General features: G+C 35.7%; 1 protein-coding gene across 1 annotated transcript in view; it reads left to right on the top strand.

Moving 5' to 3' along the window:
* The window catches only part of LOC116226501 (dynein axonemal heavy chain 5-like), a 147,499-nt gene that overhangs the window by 65,029 nt on the left and 68,800 nt on the right, over positions 1–13,670 (top strand). The window contains exons 49-56 of the mRNA XM_090137272.1: positions 3,356–3,445; positions 3,538–3,774; positions 4,302–4,469; positions 7,091–7,297; positions 8,305–8,634; positions 10,728–10,934; positions 11,022–11,264; positions 12,076–12,230. Coding sequence (XP_089993398.1) covers positions 3,356–3,445; positions 3,538–3,774; positions 4,302–4,469; positions 7,091–7,297; positions 8,305–8,634; positions 10,728–10,934; positions 11,022–11,264; positions 12,076–12,230 — 1,637 coding nt within the window. The remainder of the gene's footprint in view (positions 1–3,355; positions 3,446–3,537; positions 3,775–4,301; positions 4,470–7,090; positions 7,298–8,304; positions 8,635–10,727; positions 10,935–11,021; positions 11,265–12,075; positions 12,231–13,670) is intronic.

The raw sequence follows: 13,670 nt of genomic DNA, 5'->3' as shown, positions 1-13,670 counted from the left end.
ATTACTAATTTTTCTTTGAAAAGGTTTACAGAAATAATTACTTTTTAATCTTTCAGCTTTGTAATCTTTTGATTTCCTCACTTAAAATTTGTGAAACAAATGCAGCTTGATATCCCTTCCCTTCCCATTTGCTCTCTTCAATTTTCCTGTGTGAGTTGAGTCAGACTTCACCAAGGCTTCTCCTGTAGTATTTTTTTTCTTTGTTGGATTTAAAAAATGCCGTTTATAATGAACTTTGAGTGACATTTTCAGAAAGATTATTTTTGTGTTATGTTTTGGAATGCCTAGAATGCTAACAAATGTCTTCTCACAGATATGTTTCATTTTAGTGCCCATTCACTTCATAACTGATGTTTAACAAGCTATTCATTTTGTTCTACCTCAAAAACATAATGATATGACATAGTATTTACTGCAGCAGCAAGAGAATCAATTCTGATAATGAATTTTAAGATATGCTTCCGAAGTGATGTATATGTGGGTCAATTTACTGCTTCTTTGCTACAATTCTGTTTATATTTTTTGCTCTGAAAATATAACAACAACATTTAAAATACCCAAGCCTGAAGCAATAGCAATAAAGTCCTGAAAAATGCGTATTTTATTAGATTGAGAGATGAAAATACAGTGAAATATGAAGTTAGTTCTGTGCTGAAGGCTGCATTTGGAACTATCGAAATGTAAATGAGAGCTGTCATGCTGTCAGCTTTTTTTCACTCCTAATGAGCTATCTTTGCTGCTCACATAATAGAAGCGATGACAGTGATTTTACAGATGAGGGTGACACTACTTTTGTATTCAGATATCTCTTTTTACAGTTAATATTTCCCTCCAAGTATAAAAAAATGGATAACTAAATACTAAAAGAAAAATTGTGAAATAAGGTGCTTTAACAATGGTATCAAAGCCCAAATACAGAGCCAAGTCAATTTAATGCTAGTATTAAGAAAAGCTCATATATAAGCAGCTTCCAGATATCTTTTTTTTTTTTTTTCTTATTTTGAAGAAAATGTAGATTAGACTGTAGATGGAAATACAGTAACTAAGGAGAGTCAGACTAGAGGTCTTGTGAAGACAATCTAAATTGGAAAAATTAACTAAAATTGAGTAAGATAGTTGCTTCAGTAACTCCAGTTTGTTTAAAAAAAAATCCCCAATGATCATATTTGGTAATGAAAATAGAATTTGTTGCTGAAAGCCTATATACTGGACAAAATAACCACTAATAAAGGTACAGCAAATAGCAGTTATGTAGGAGGAAGTCCCAGAGAATAATAGTTATGAATTAATGTAAAGAGTTTAATTCTTTTCATGTATAGCAAAATATTCCTGCAAGATATTAGCTTTTATGTAAAAGACAGGGATAAAGTGGAGAACAAAACAAAACAAAACAAAACAAAAAAAGAAGCAGGGCTCCAACCTTGTTGTGAGTTAAGATTATTTTTGAGTCCTTACTACTTCCATGGCATGTTTTATACAGGGTGATTGTGGGGTTGGACATTCATTGTCCCGGTCTCTGTTCTTTCTTCTCAGTAACATTCCCTGCTTGAGAGGTATTTCACTCATAGAATCATGGAGTGATTTCAAGCTAACTTCCATCGCCTTCCAATGTCTCTGCTCTCTTAAAGTTATAGTGTCATTGTTTTTTTAAATCTGCGAATGGTGCTGCTATCTGTAATTAACAGATCTTATCTGATTGAAATAATTATCCAAGACAGTTTTAAAGAATTGAAATAACTAACATAATTAAATTTACATTTTAAAAAAAAAAATTGATCACACTCACTTTTTTTTTTTTTTTTTTTTAATTTTATTCTTAAAATCTGTTAGCCTGGATGCCTAATTGCCCTGTTCTAAGGAACTCCTAAAGTTCTCAAAATAGCAAAGTAGACAGATACGGCATCTCTCTCCATCCATGTTAGATCTCACCCTAATCACATCTAGGTAAAAGCTGCCATTACCTCTGGAGGACAGAGCTGAATGCATAACCCACACTTTCCTATCTTTAATATTTAAATGCTGATGCTTAAATTACTATTAGAAATATTAATAACCTGGCATAATTTTGTTGTGTTTGTCAAAACCCCGTGAGCATGTTACCAACTTCTTGTCCTAAAGAGTATTCCAGCGTCCAGTGAGTTCCACTGTAATTGGAAATGGCAGTGGAATATTTTCTCATACGAGCTTTTACCATGTGATTTCATTTTTTCGTCTTTTGAAAGATAGCACGTTCCTGATCCAAATTGTTTGCAATTTTTGTTTATTGAACATGGCCCAACTAATTTTTCCAGTCCTCCATCCAAACAAAATATCCTAATACATAGCTAACTCATGCTAATTGCTGTCTAGAACTTGCATCCTGCTGTCATATAGTTTTTAAAATAGTAATAGTAAAGTACTGGTGTATATAGACCTAATGCTTTTCTTTTTTTTCCTGTAAACTCAAAGAACAAGGACAACACAAACCTCACTGGCATTTTAAGTAACATAAAACATCTGGTGAAAACAGAGCTTCTTTAAGTACAGAGAACTTTGACTTATGAAATATCTTTATTCTGAGTGTCTCAAACCAATTATTAAGCAATTTGAGGTTCTCAGTGTGACAGTTATCCTATTAAACACATGAAGAAGCTGAATCTCAGAGAGACTTAGGTCCAAGTTTTTAAGGACTTTAGAACAGAATCTCTCAGACTGCTTGCATGTAGGTGGCAGCTGATGTTTTAGAACAATTCTGTTCTTCTCAGAGTGGACTTTACATCAATTTGCGACTGTGCTGAAGATCTTACAGAAAACTTGAGGCAGGCACAGTAGCCATCACCATGGAATAATCTGGAAAAGTCTGGATTAAATTTAAATTATTTGCAAAATTCCCTTTGGATATTGTCATACTTCTACAGAAAAGAATGTATTAGTTTAGAGAGGGTTAGGTACATTGTGGTGCAATGAGAACAGATCAGATATAAATTTATAGTGGTGAGGTCATATGTTACATGCATATCATTGCAGCAGTTTGAGTGCTTCTATCTTCCCACTACACAAATGGCAATGGTAGGTTAAAATTTCCAGTGGAGAGCACAAATGGCAGATTTTTGATGTAACTGAAAAGCAATCTTCAAATTGCTCTTTAGAAAATTGCTGTGCAGCTTATGTGAATGCTGTGGTAAATCAAATTTAAAGTATATTTTTGCTAGTCAATTTTCTTGTTCACATATTCATAATTCCAGAAATGGGGAAAACATTTGTTAGGAACATAGCTGAGAATATTGTTGAAATTAAGAATTTGGCCATGTCTGAGAACGAAGCATACACTTGAAACAGGGAAGCAGATTCCTAAAATGATATTTTTTCTTTCCAGGATATGATCAATTTTGTTTTCTCAGCTGTGACACCAAAAATGGCAGTCTTAGAATGTATGTACATCAAACAAGCTATTGACCTTCTACAGGTAGATAAGACATCAGTTTTTCTATCTGTCGTTATTTGTGCTGGGATGTTGTCTTAGGATGGTGGTTGTCACATATTGCATCTGCTTTGCAGGGTTTATTGTCAGATCGAGATGAAAAGCAGCTCAGTGAGGAACATATTGCTCGCCTGTTCATTTTTGCTGTAATGTGGTCAATTGGAGCTCTTTTGGAACCAGATGACAGGTTGAAAATGGAGCTGTTCCTACGAAAGCATTCTGCAGTGAAAGAACTTCCACCTGTGAATGGAGAAGAAACCATGTTTGAATTTGGCATTAGTACCAGTGGCCAGTGGGAACACTGGTCAAAGAAGGTTCGTATGGAGTGACATGATAAGCTTTCTTAATGAGTATAAAAGAAAAATGTATTTGATAGGAGCCAGATTATTTTATCATTTAAAGCCCTTCATAATTCAGTTAAGGAGATTAACCCTATGAACTGCTCAAGAGTTTCTTTCCTTTTTGAAAGACTTTTTTCTTTTCTCCATAAATATTTTTAGTGGAGAATGGAAACATGCATTTAAAATAGCTTTAGAAAAGAAACAGAAAAGTTATCCTAGATTTGTCTCCTATCTGTCACCCTAGTAACGTGCTTATCACCCAGCAAGAAAAAACTATATTCATGTAGTAGAGAATAGTGAAATGCAGATATCCCGTTAGTATACTAACATCACATCCTTTTACAAAAGCTTGGCATGGTACTACTTGGTTATAAATCAATGCTTAGCTTTCAGGAAGAAAGATTTTGCAAATGCAGTGCATTTGTTTTTGTTTTCTAATGTAGAGTGCCTGTGTGGCAATGTACAAAATCTTAAACATTTTTTATAACTTTCTCATGCAGGTCCCTGAATATATTTACCCTATAGATTCAGTACCAGAATATACTTCCATTCTAGTTCCAAATGTAGACAGTGTTCGAACAGACTTTCTAATGTACACTATCATGAAGCAAGGAAAAGCTGTTCTACTAATTGGGGAACAGGGAACAGGAAAAACAGTTATGATTAAGGTAGGTGGAATGGAAAAACGAGTTATATCTTCGTATGATAACATTGCAATAAAAATAATTGACATTGGCAGAAGTGTTAAATTGAAGTGAAAGATCAATGCCTCCCACTGAGGCATTTTTCCAATACTCACATAGTCTACAATCAAAAAACCAAAAGTATCTGTACTTTAGAACAAAGGGTTTATTTAAAATTTGCTAACCATGATCACCAGATTGTGTGACTCGTAAATGCTCTTTTATCTTTCCTTTCTTTGGAGAAGCCAAACTGCTGATTTTGCTAAGGAAATATTAATTCTTGAAGGATTTAATTATTATTATTTCCATTTGCTTTCTCAGAGGTGAAATATGTGAATTGATTTTTTTTTTTTTTTTACACCCTTGTTGCGTGGACTTTCTTCACAAGCCACACTGAAAAGAAATAAGGAACATCCTTCTTTACTTGGGATAATATTTCAGAGGGGAAATTTAGTGCTCAAAATCTGCTCTTTTATTTTCCTCAATGGAAAAGACAAACTGCTCTTTCTGCGCAAGAAAATGAGAACACAATTGCCATTAAATTAATGTATGTGCTAATGACATGTAAAAATTAGTAACTTACTACAGAAGACAATAAAAAAATAGAATGAGCAAACACAAATTTCACATCAAATTTGAAATCCCTTTTTAAAAATCAAAATGTTATGGTTTTTAGCATGGTTTCTACAATTTTCAGGGAAATATGCATGTTCTTTCATCAGCGAAGGATAGCTGCATAAGCCTAACCTACTGTTAGGACAACTGAATTTACTATACAAGCATCTGTGCCTCTACTGGAGGATTTGTAGAGGCTTGGAAATTAAAAATATTTGAAAAACACTGGCCTAAACTGACCTTTGGCTTTCGTAAAATCTGGAACCATTTTATGTCCTCCAGGGATGTGCTTTCTGAGCCCTGACATAAAGTGAATTGTACCAATGCCAGTTGCCATTAATACTACTTTTTCAGCTCAGCTGTTGATGCCAACATGCATGCCAGTGTAATGTCAACTTCTGTTCTTGGCACCAGCTGGAGAACTATTTTAGCAGAGTGCACAGGCGGGGTCTGGATGGTGGTCTCAATATTCTGCATGCTGGATTTTGGCCAGATACTGGCAACCTTGATCCTTCAGCTGCCATTCCTGTCCCTAAAAATAATTGGAACTGATTCTTGGGTGTTGCTTACCTAAAGTCTATTCTATGGAGCAGAGTATGTTCCTTACACATGGGAGTTTAGTGTCAGGAAGTCCCAGTAGATATTTGATCTTATTTAAAGTAAGACTGAAAATTAACTACCCTTACAAATGTTCCCCTTCTGCTTTCTCCTTCTGTAGAATTTTACTTTTCAGTAGCTTGTGAAGAAGAAAATTCCAGACATAAGCATCTACTTTCATAAAGAAGTAAAAAGCTTTAATATAGAACTCTTAGGTACTAATCTGAAGGATAGAGTAAGGCATCAGTATATTAAATAAAGAACCTACAATGGAACGCTTTTTTAAGATCTTTACTTTGCACTCTGTATTCTTAATTGGTGAACTGCAAAAGAACTGAATTTGACTTGAAACTTGTGTGACAACATTGAAAATTGCATACAGAATCTGATAGTTAACTAACGAAAATAACCTAATTGAATAAACTTATTTTTTCAAAGATATTTCTTTGCAAAGGTGTATATTTAGAGTGGTTGTGAATGGTTATACATTCATGGTTGTGGTGAGTTGGCCTTGGCTGCTTAATCAGCAATGATAGAGGTTTACTTTTATGACATACCAAACATCTCTCATCATCACTTTTATAAAGATAAGAATGTGAAGAATATTCAACTTTGTCATCATTGTGGGAGAACTAAATCTTTAACAGAAATAATGTTGGAAATCTGGAATTTTTAGTACTAATTTATGTCCCAGGATTCTTACTAAATAAAACATTCCCCTTGTTTTATATGTATGTCTTGGTATGACTCCAGGGTTATTTTTTGTTTTTTGTTTTTTAAATTTCATTATAAAGCCACTCTAAATAAGAAGAATGAATCTCTTGTTGTTTCAGGGCATTAGCAGCTGCTGTGGGAGTTGTATGCATTCATAAAACCCAAGGATTACTTCATTAAGAGAAGATAAATATCAGTAAATTTGATCTATCTGTGTTTAATCTTACACTACTCTTCTTTTACTCTGCTTTAGTCGTTAGGTATGGTGTTATGATGTAAATGTAAAAATGTTTTTTTTTCACTCGTTTCTTGAAGACTGCTATAACACATGATCATTAATAACTTGAGTTTAGAAACCCTTCAGCACTTACTAATGCAAAATTTATTTGCATCTTGAGTTGTCATATGTCTATTTGTTGAGACACTTAGTAAGTGTCTAAGTATTAAAACTTTTATACTTAGAGACTTTATAGAAAACATGATTGGAGAGTATGAATTTTAGGTGGGAGACAGTATATTTATTTTAAATAAACTGCTGCTTGACATTTTAAAGTTACTAGCAGGACTGAGGTTTTGTAGATGTTTGATTTTTGCAGGGCAGCTGGGCATCTCTGTCTCCTGGCAACTGAAGTAACCTGGACTTACCAATTTAATTTACTTAGAATTGGCTTATCTTACAGGATTACATGAGCAAGTATGATCCTGATGTTCACTTGTCCAAGCGTCTAAACTTTTCTTCTGCAACTCTACCAAATATGTTCCAAAGGAGCATAGAAAGTTACGTAGATAAAAGAATGGGTACCACTTATGGTCCTCCAGCAGGGAAGAAAATGACTGTCTTTATTGATGACATCAACATGCCTGTGATTAATGAATGGGGTGATCAGGTAAAAGGAAACTGCTGACATTTGAGAACTGATGGTCTTATTGTTACTACTGATGGAAATAGTGACCTGCAGGTTTCAGAGGAAAGAAAGTGTAGGAAAACAGTATAATATGGACTAGATAAATATGTGTCCTAAAAGCAATTTCCCCAAGCCAGTTTTTCTGTGGGTGATAAACTTTGGTGCAACCCCAGAGGATTAGTGCCAGTGCCAAGCCATTTGGTACAGACATTATAGATTCTAAATCTTTTCTTTTGTCTACATACATAGCCTGCAGAATTTACAAACTATCTGTACTAAGAACAAGTTTGAGAAAGAATGTAGACAAGTCCAGGTAGCAAATAGAAATTCTTTCCTTCCATCCACTCTGGACTTTAAAATGCAGTTATTATTAGGTGAAATCTAATGCTACAGTTGACACACAAGTCTAGTGAGCTGTTTGGAGGTACTAATAAATGAGTACTTATTGACCTGCACTCCAAAACTTTGACTTTAAAAGACATGCTGAGAAAGTCATATTCGTCCACCTTATGTAATCCTGCTCTCTCGCTACCTCTATACAGGAGAAAGTGTGACTATATTTTGTGCTGAACTAACCATTCTATGTCACTCATCTATGTGCCCAGGCAATCTGAAAAAATAGTCTGACTGGATGTAACTTCAAAGATATGCATTTTCTTCGACTGATATTATGGAAACTGAATTGGATGCCAGACCTCATGTTCACTACTACTTAGCTCACAGAGCTTAGATGCAGCTAATTCATTGCACTGGGGCTCTTCTTACTATTTTGTATAGCTATAAATTGCTAAATGCCCAACAAAATACCTGAAATTCAGAAATACGGGAAATGTTTCCTTTTGTTTACTGATTTGTTATACTACAGATTTTCTCTTCTTTTCTTTCCTTCTTCTTCTTCTTCTTCTTCTTCTTTTTTTTTTTTTTCTTTTTTAAGTGGAAAACCCTGACATACTTAACTGCTCCATTTCTTTTTTGGGGGGGATAACTAGATCACCAATGAGATTGTAAGACAATTGATGGAACAGAAAGGTTTCTACAACTTGGAGAAGCCAGGTGAATTTATGAACGTGGTTGATATTCAGTTTGTAGCTGCAATGATTCATCCTGGGGGAGGTCGGAATGACATCCCACAACGCCTGAAACGCCAGTTCACCATCTACAACTGCACATTACCTTCCAGTTCATCTATTGACAAAATATTTCGAACAGTAGCTGAAGGCTATTTCTGTGAGCAACGAGGTTTTTCTGCGGAAATATGTAAACTGGCTTCTGCGTTAGTATCTACAACACGAAAAGTATGGCAAACAACAAAAGCAAAGGTAAATTTATGTCCATTATGAAGTCTTTGAAGCATCTGATGATGACAAAATAATAAGAACCAGACTTTTTTTACTGCCATGTGTGTTTATACTTCATATGATAGCTGTAGGTATAACTGTTGTCTGAAGTTCCCATGATGAATTTTTTAATGTAAGTACCTCGCTATTTGTCTAACAAAATTTAAGCATAATACAGAGAATATAGTTGTTGAGAGCATTTAGATGCTTTCTGTATGAGAAAATGTCAAGGGCAAAAGGAACCATAAATTAAAAATCAAACAGGAATCTTCTAAAAGGATGTTTAGAATTATGAGAAAATTTAAAGATCTGACCAAGCCAATTTCAATAATTTACCAGCAGTCCTGGCTATCCAGGGAGGTCCTTGTTGACTGGAGGTTGGCAGATGTGGCCCAGTCTACAAGTGAAGGAGAATCCAGGAAATTAGAGGCCTGTCAATCTAATGTTGGTACCAGGAAATGTCGTGGAGCAGATTGTCTTGCATGTCATTAAGTGGCACGTTATGGGACAAACAAATGATCAGAAGCAGACTGCATGTGTTTACAAAAGGCAGGTCCTTCCTAATTAACCCGCCTGACTAACCTTCTTTATCAAAATGACCCACTTAGATGAGGGAGAAGCTGTGGATGTTGTTCACCTGGATTGTAGTAAAGCATTTGACATGTGTTTCCTTAGTGTTCTCATGTCCAAGATCATGGCTTGGATAGGTGTATTGTTCTCTAAGTAAAGAATTGGTTGGATGGCTGGGCTCAAAGAGTCATAGTGAATGGAGTTTCATCCATTTGGTGGCTGATCACCCTAGTGTTTTGCAGGAGTTGATATTGAGCCCATTTGTCTTTAACATTTTTATCAGTGATCTGGATGAGGGGCTTGAGCGTACCCTCACTAAGCTGACAGTGTTGATCTGCTTGGGGGTAGGAAGGTTTTGCAGAGGGATATGGATGGGCTAGGCCCATAAGTTGAGTCCGGTTGCATGACTAGAAAAGGACTTGAGGGTGCTGGTCAACAACTAGCTGAACACGAGCCAGCAGCGTGCCCAGGTGTCCTAGAAGGCCAGTGTCATTCTGGCCAGAAATAGAGTAAATAAGGAAGTGGTTGTCCCTTGTACATATCCACTGTGAGACTATGCTTCAAGTGGGCCCCTCACTATAACAAGAATATTTAATTGCTTGAGTCTGTCCAGAGAAGAGTAACAAAGCTGGTGAAGGGACTAGAAATCAAGAGTCATGAAGACTGCCTGAGGAAATTAGGGCTGTTTAGTTTGGAGAAGAGGAGGCTGAGAGGAGACCTCATCACTCTCTCTGAACAACTACTTGAAAGGAGGTTAGAGCAAGGAAAATGTTTGTCTTTTTTTCTTTCTCAGGTGAAAAGCTGGATACATGCATGGAATGAAATTTGGAAAGTTAAAATTACAGTATAGATATGCCCTTTTGTTTTTTAGTGAAAAAAGTGGAGGAGGGTAGAGGAAAGTATAGATATGGGTTTGATACCTGATCTGTTGATGTAAACTTGGCTTATACAGAGAAATAGGGAGTTCTAGTTTGAGTCTTCTTAGTACTAGTAAGTTTTGGTAAACTGTTCTTTTTTTTTTTTTTTCCAAATCCTCTTTCCTCAACTTCTCTTTTTTTTTTTTTTCTTTTTTTTCGTGTGCTTTTTCTTTTTTTTTTTTTTCTTTTTTTTATCCTCATGTAGTCTTTGGAAGGACAAAAAAAGAGTGACAGAAATGATTTGGAAGAAAGAGTAAGGAAAATGCCACAGTTTAAGCAATATTGGTGTTCTTACTGTGGCCTTTAATGCCATTGCTAACTAACTTTTCTTGGTTACTCTCCAGCCTGTATTACTGGAACCTGAAAGATTCAAAGAAACTTATGTGAAATTTATGTGAAATTAAAGAGCTGGTTATTACTACTGTCATTTCTTTTTTACCTTTGCTTTTTAAATGCCAAGTGTTCATTTCTGCTATAATGCAATATTGATGTTGAAGTTTGTGAAAATATACAGTATTAATTTAAGTCTAACTAGGAATATTTTTATTTAGTAGTTATTTGAATGTAGATTATGATGTTCTTTTGCAGATCTTACCAACTCCAGCTAAATTTCATTACATCTTTAATTTACGAGACCTTAGTCGTATTTGGCAAGGAATGCTAACAGTTACTTCTGAAGTCTGCCAGAGCATCAGTGTTTTAGTAGCCTTGTTCCAGCATGAATGCAGACGTGTTATTGCAGACAGGTTCATCAGCCAAAGTGATAAAGACTGGTTTGAAGATATGATGAAAAAGGTATGCAAATAGTATTAAAGTCTTTGCTACAGAGAGGGACCAATAAAATGTTTCGTAATTAAAATGATCCTTAATGTATTGTTGTAGACTGCTGCTGCAGAACACAATCAAAATCTATTTGAAGATGGATCTACAGAATTATACTTTGCAGATTTTTTGCGTGATGCCCCAGAAGCCACCGGAGATGAACCTGATGATGTGGAATTGAAGGCTCCTAAAATTTATGAACCTATCCCATCTTTGGATTATTTGGCTGAAAGATTACAAATGTTCATGCAACAGTACAATGAAAGCATCAGAGGATCAAAGATGGATTTAGTATTTTTCAAGGTATTAGTGCTTCTAGTTTTGTTATTATGAAACCACCTGGTCTTTTGCACTTTGCCGATGCATATGTTTTAAACTCTTTCATCAGATTATTCTTGGAGATAGCTCAAATGGCAAGACATGTATCCAGTGATCCTTATAGATATATAAAGCCATGTTTGTGTCTCCCAAATGCTTTAATTCTCAAAAATGATCCCATCTTTTTATAGTTCTCCATTTTTTATTTCTCCTGTCTTGCATAATTCAATGCACAACTCATTTGTTTCTACAGTTCCCATCATAATAGTCATCTGGCTCAAAGGTCTCTTGATGCTTGGTGCTCTTTTATCTTTAGATTGGGTTCTTTAGTTGATTTTTAGAATATTTCAGCCATTTTAGAATATTTCAGTTGAATAAGAAATTTCTATAGTGTACTTGTACTTTTGGCAGCCTACTTAGAGAGACTGTAAGTAGCTCACCTAAAAAGTTGGAGGAGGGTGTTAATCCACTTCCTTTCTAGTTTTCCTCCAAACCCTTAAGGAGGCATATGTTTGAATCTGTGACGTACAAATATGCATATTTGACAGCATGTCATATGAGCTTGATACAGGGCCATTTCTCCTGTACTAGGTCTGCTGGTCACTGAAGAAAATGAAAATCTCTTGTTGATTCTGTTGAGTACAGGACTGAGTTTTCAGCAGTTGGCTTCAAAGGCCTCTATCTGTTGTGAGGCAGTTGCTCAGTTATATGCTTTTAGATAAATATACACTGTAATATTTTTTATACCTTAACATCCCCCTCTCCCCTGCCCCCCCCTTTTTTTGTCAATACATAGGATGCAATCACTCATTTGATTAAAATATCACGGATTATTCGTACTCCACAAGGAAATGCATTGTTGGTTGGTGTGGGTGGATCTGGAAAACAGAGTCTGACCAGGCTAGCATCATATATTGCTGGATATGAGAGCTTTCAGATTACTTTAACAAGGTAATACAAAACAGTGTACATAGATATTTCCTATAGAAATGAACTGCAAGCATGCGTTAAAGCAACGCAAACCTGTCAAACATTTTATCCCTCAATGTAAACTACATTTTTAACCAAAAGCACCTGTGTAAATACGCAATCTGTAGATGACTGACCCCGGGTCTTTGTTTTGGGGCCTTTACAGCATTAAGTCTTCCTTTCCTTCAGCATTTGAGTTTGCAATGCATGCTTGTAAATTCCCACTAAATCATTTTACACTAAAGATATGGCTGGGGGAAATAGTGACTTTTGTTACAGATGCCTACGGACCCAGATCGTATTTTAGAACTGTTACTATTACTTAATAGTGGGTAGTACTGAAATTTAGTAATTTGTGGAAACTAAGGGGAAGAGAAGGGAACTCTTTATCTATCTATCTAATCTATTTGTTAGAGCCCTGTATTTTAAGTTGCATTTATTAGGTTTCTTTTCAGAGGGAGAAGAAGTCAGGGGGAGGATGAGTAGAAACACAGTGGGAAATAAGGTTTCCTCTGTCTTTATTCTGTAGATGTTGTTTTGAAACAGTCCCTGTCATTCACGACTAGAGAATTGGAAGAGATCTTTCCAATTAATTATTTGTCAGCGATACCATTTAATTGTCTGGAAGGTGTTCATTTAAATCTTCCTGAAGCAAATGGGAGTGTAATGACTGCCCTTCACCTGTTTATCTTTTCAAATAGCATTTACAGGGTTAAGAATCCATGACTGACAGTGTGTTTTTCTCTGTTTCTGAGGGTGGATAGTGATAGGACAAGGGGGAATGGTCTTTAACTGAGACAGGGGAAGTTTAGGTTAGATATTAGGAGGAAGGTTTTCACACAGACGGTGGTGACACACTGGAACAGGTTGCCCAAGGAGGTTGTGGATGCCCCATCCCTGGAGGCATTCAAGGCCAGGCTGGATGTGGCTCTGGGCAGCCTGGTCTGGTGTTTGGCGACCCTGCACATAGCAGGCGGGTTTGAAACTCGATGTCCTTTTCAACCCAGGCCATTCTATGATTCTATTTCTCTTTGAAAACTACGGAACATGTTGAGAATTTTTCACTTACATGTTCTTATCACAATACCACAAATCACTGTAGTAATTATAGTTCACACTAGCAAATTGAACAGTTAGATTGTTGCACAATTTCTATAGTACTTTCATTCAAGGTATTTGTAGAGTTCTGTTAAGATGGAGCTGCTAGGGAACTAGAAGACTTTCTGTGTGGTATATTTAATTTCAAAACAGTGTTTTGTTTTCAAATACTGAACAGTGCATTGTCTGTATTACATTACGTAGGACCCTTGGAAATTAACTGATTTCAAAGAACACAAGTTCCTAATTCCAGCAATTTAATAGTGTAAGGACACAATGGACAAAATCTGGCATTTTATTAACTTTAGTTTACTTTTCTTGATA

The sequence above is a fragment of the Phasianus colchicus genome, chromosome 3 (genome assembly GCF_987193195.1).
Source record: "Phasianus colchicus chromosome 3, bPhaCol1.hap1.1, whole genome shotgun sequence".
Taxonomy (NCBI): Eukaryota; Metazoa; Chordata; class Aves; order Galliformes; family Phasianidae; genus Phasianus; species Phasianus colchicus.
This window is presented reverse-complemented; position numbering and strand designations above follow the sequence as displayed.